Genomic DNA, 4,710 nt, shown 5'->3' with positions numbered 1-4,710 from the left:
TTTTGATGTTGGTATTAGGTATATAAATGATATATAATAGCCTATATAGCCTACATATAGGCCTTTATTGGCTACAACTATGCGACAGTAACAGAGCGGGGTGCACTGACGCTGAACCCCTCATAGTGATAAGTAGGTGGACAATGCGTGGTGCTGAAATAGCCGACATGCGGTGTGTGGTTTGAAAAAAGTAACGCCAGCTCAGTAAATCATTCAAACTTAATGTTTACTTATAGGCTATGTGAATGTGACTGCACCACACATGTGAACAGTAACAAAGCAAATGCAGTTTAATTTTATGAAAAACATTGACAACAAAATCGGCGCAAAAAAAAAGCTGAATCCGCTTAGCCTATATGCTCCTGAAACGACAGAGCACAAACACGCTACATTACTAGGGATAATAATTACAATGAGCCATTCATTAAAAATAGAGAAAATTATATTAGGCTATTAAATCTCACTTAATGAGAAAACTGGCATCTCCCATCGGTCACTATTTGTTGGCTATCTGGTGATATGGACGTCTTTGAGTGTCTAGAAAAGCTCTATAAGTCTTATTATTATTTATTATTATTATGGACGTCACTTTAATCCGGCAGTTCTCAAGGTTTTTATGCACCAATCGATTCCTCTAGCGCGTCTTTATCGCATTCATTGACGAAAAGGACGACTCGCATGTATAGGTGGAAGGGAACATTCATTGTGAGCACGTAAAATGTGAGTCTCTCACAACGGCTTTGCATTGATGAAACCAGGTAGGATGAACGCATAGTTCGCTGTCCATTCCTCTTTAAATGCCCTGTTTCCACCGTCAACTTTCCTCTTTAGACCTTTGGAGAGTGACATGATGTTTCTCTTGCTAGCTAGCAGGTTAAATGTTTAGCTAACTTCACCCGGCACGCAAACAACCAATCCAATAATAATGTGACCATGTAAGTCTGGGAGGAGGGGGGAATAATTATCAGAGTAAAAGTATGTTCAATAATTATTAGAATAAGTTAGGCTGCGCTACATCGTCAGTCCACACATTTATTATTCCAAACTATGGAAAAGGGTGAAACTACGTTTCAACGTTGTTGAGAATCACAACACAAACTCGCTAGTCAAGCCAAAATACAGCAGCGAAATGGATTGGACTGCTACCTAGTTAACTAGAACACTACTTTACATTGTTAGCAGGCTCACAAAACAAGCCGTGTTAGTTGACTAGCGATGTGTCATTGATTTTCTACAACGCGGAAATGTTTTCAAATTTTTCGAAAGAAAAGTCAAAGCATTAGAACGTAGAACGGAAAATCGGCCCCGATTTGGCCTGAATTGTTTTTTCCGTCAGGAGATTTTTTTTTGCTTTAATCCCTGCATACATACACACCCAGCCACGCACACACCAGACAACCACCCAGCCTCTGGCTTTTCAGCAGGAGTGTTTCCCTCCTTCCTGTCTGACAGGAAGTACACAGCTACTCAGACAGGAAGTACACAGCTACTCAGACAGGAAGTACACAGCTACTCAGGCTACTCTCCTCCCTTAACACCATGATGCTGCTTTATGAGGACGCTCCTCAGTGGCGTAGAGAAATGCCCTATGGGCCTCACTAAGCTTCCCTCAACCCCCCAGATACAGCTCTGCTCATCTAGGGAGGAAATACACAATCAGGATGTGTGTGTGTGTGTGTGTGTGTGTGTGTGTGTGTGTGTGTGTGTGTGTGTGTGTATATGTTACGGTACATGTGGGAAAACGGTACATGTGGGAAAACTAGGGTTAGGGTTAGGTGCTAGGGTGACTTGGTACATGCTGGCATGTCGAACCCTAACCCTAATCCTAAACCTAACCCTAACCATAGCATCCTAGCACCTAACCCTAACCCTAGTTTTCCCACATGTACCGTAACATATATATATATATATATATATATATATATATATATATATATATATATATATATATATTCGATTGAATGGGGAAGTGTGTGGTCCGTGTATATTTATTTACTTACTTATTTTCTTACTTCCTGATCTTCAGTGAAGAGGCCCAGGAGAGGTGATGATGTCATACACACACTCAAATGACTCGGTCGGAGCTAACTGTTGTATAATAATAATAGTGAATAACAGGATGTTGGCGTTGTGTGTAGGTGTGGGCCAGAAGAAGACCACCACCGCCAGGAGTGCCAGGAAGCCCAGCAGGACTGCAGAGTCCTCAGAGGAGAGGTGAGCCTGCTCTCTACCAATCAACACTTCCTGGGTCTGCTTCATCAGTTTCTCTGGGCCACACAGACCCAGTCAGTCATGCTGCGTTCAAGCACTCCTCTGAAATAGGACGGTCTGTCCTACATGTCAGACTGCAGCCTCCTGAGTTCAGCTCTCCGTCAACCATAACCCAGTCATGCTGCCTTCAACAGGGTATCCGCGGTGTCTTGAAAAGCATTCAAAGTTGCTAAATCAATTTTGGGACAATCAAGACCCTTAATAAGTATTAAAAAAGTCTTATCACGATTTTATGAGGTCTTGAATTTTGTAGGTATTTTTCTGAATTAGACTCTGTCCAAAGAGTTTGAGTCCTAAAAACTTTTTGTCAAACTTCGTGAATTTTTTAGTTTTATTAAAAAAACAAAGAAGAACCGGAACATTCTGTTGTATGATAGTGGTCTAGTAGTCTAGTGCAAACTAAAACTGTTAAGTTAAAGGTGTCACTGATGTAAACGGTTACAGCTCGAAGTGGCGGTGAGGTCTGGAAAAATATTGACAAGGTCTTAGAAAGGCATTAAAATTAACCTCAAGATTCCTGTATATACCCTGTGTAGGTAACATAGACACGGCTGTTCTAGTGTCAACTGTCACTTAGATCCAACTGTCACTTAGATCCAACTGTCAACAGTCAGTCATGCTGCGTTCAAGCACTCCTCTGAAATAGGACGGTCTGACATGTCAGTCTGCAGCCTCCTGAGTGAGCCTCTCTGAGTCGTGTCTGAATCAGCCGCTGGGGAGATCTGAGGACAGTCCAACGCTACATCTGGACAAGGGGGGGGGGGGGGGGTCTTGAGGTCTTGAGTTTCCGAGGAGCACTTGAACGCACCGTTATTGTTTGTTTTATTCCCTTCTACGTTTGTGGATCATAACTTAATAGCTATAGCACAATGTGGGTTTGTTTTGTTCTCTGACTCTCTGTCTCACCCCTCCCTCCCTCCCTCTCTCTTTCTCCCTCCCTCTCTCTTTCTCCCTCGCTCCCTCCCTCTCTCTTTCTCCCTCCCTCTCTCTTTCTCCCTCCCTCTCTCTCCCTCCCTCCCTCCCTCTCTCTCTCCCTCCCTCTCTCCCTCCCTCTCTCCCTCCCTCTCTCTCTCCCTCTCTCTCTCTCCCTCCCTCCCTCTCTCCCTCCCTCCCTCTCTCTCCCCCCTCTCTCTCCCCCCTCCCTCTCTCCCCCCTCCCTCTCTCCCCCCTCTCTCTCCCCCCCTCCCTCTCTCTCTCCCCCCCCCTCTCTCTCTCCCTCCCTCTCTCTCTCTCCCTCCCTCCCTCTCTCTCTCTCTCTCCCCCCCCTCTCTCTCCCTCCTCCCCTAGTGATGGAGAGAATGTTCCAGACTCTGCCCCCGCGGCTCGCCCGTCCCGCCGGGCCAAGATGACTGCGCTGGAGAAGACCCGCCTGGACCTCAGCGCCCTCATCAACCAACACCTCCTAGGGAAAGGTCATAGGTCATAAGGGGAGAGGAGGGGAGGAGAGGAGAGGAGGACGACGAGGATTGAGGAGGAAGATTTGTGGAAGGGTTTTTAAAAAAAGTTCAGTTCAAATAATTCCCTGGTTTTGAGAGGAGTTAGCTACTTGTTCCTGTAGTTAGCTACTTGTTCCTTGTTCCTTGTTCCTGTGTTCCGTTCATTGTGTATTTAGCAATGGTTTGAGAGACTGTACATTTACATTTGTCGACAGTTTCACTCAGCAGCATATTGATTGTGTTTATTGGGGATTTTATTGTAATGATATGTTGTTATAGATGTCAGCACTCGTGTCCCCTCTTGATGATGATGTCTGGGGGTGTTTCATACTAGCTAGCATGACGCTTTTATCTTCTCGTTCAACTCCCCCCAAAAAGGAATTGACTTGTGTTTCCCTATGAAATTGTAATATTTGTGAGTAAGCATTGAGTGAGCAATGAACGTTGTTTGCAAAATTGATTGCAAGACATTTGAGTGTAGAAATGTAAAGAGTAAGGTGGTCTGCTTCAATAACTTATAGGCCTATTGTTTATTCTGCTATACCTTTACCTGATAGTTTTGAAGTTTTGTTTCAATTTATTTTGTAACATTTGATGCACTGCACATTTTACTTGCAGTCATAATTTAATGAATAATAATAGCTTAATAAAAAATAATAATAATAAAGGCATGTGAACGAGTGTTTGTTGGATTGGGTTATCTAGGCTAAATTAGAAATACAATGATCATCCACTGCAAAGACCAATGAGATGTTTTCCCTTTCTGGAAGTATCTGAGGACAATAATAATCCACAATTCTCCATGAATCATGAGACCAATTCCAGGTTCTTTGGTTCTGCTGGCATTGCGCACAACGAGGACACAGTTGGCTGTATTTGGAGATTGCGCAGAACAGTTTAACACTAGAACAGCCATGGGTGGGGTCATTTGACCCTATGAGTAAAAAAATAATTCAGGACCCTCCTTTCATGACTTTTCCTAGATATGTGCGTTCTACCATCC

At 43.7% G+C, this 4,710-nt stretch overlaps 1 protein-coding gene across 1 annotated transcript in view; it reads left to right on the top strand.

The window, feature by feature from the left end:
* LOC308149922 (condensin complex subunit 3-like) overlaps positions 1-3,697 on the top strand; it is a gene marked incomplete at both ends in the record, with an annotated part of 27,814 nt that extends 24,117 nt beyond the window's left edge. The window contains 2 exons of the mRNA XM_080522800.1: positions 2,139-2,214; positions 3,559-3,697. Of these exons, the coding sequence (XP_080378926.1) occupies positions 2,139-2,214; positions 3,559-3,697 (215 nt within the window). The remainder of the gene's footprint in view (positions 1-2,138; positions 2,215-3,558) is intronic.
* Positions 3,698-4,710: the final 1,013 nt, after the last annotated feature.

Source organism: Nansenia antarctica (assembly GCF_963989245.1).
Source record: "Nansenia antarctica genome assembly, chromosome: 2".
Classification (NCBI taxonomy): Eukaryota; Metazoa; Chordata; class Actinopteri; order Argentiniformes; family Microstomatidae; genus Nansenia; species Nansenia antarctica.
Note: the sequence above shows the minus strand (reverse complement) of the source record. Positions and strands in the feature narration are given on the sequence as shown.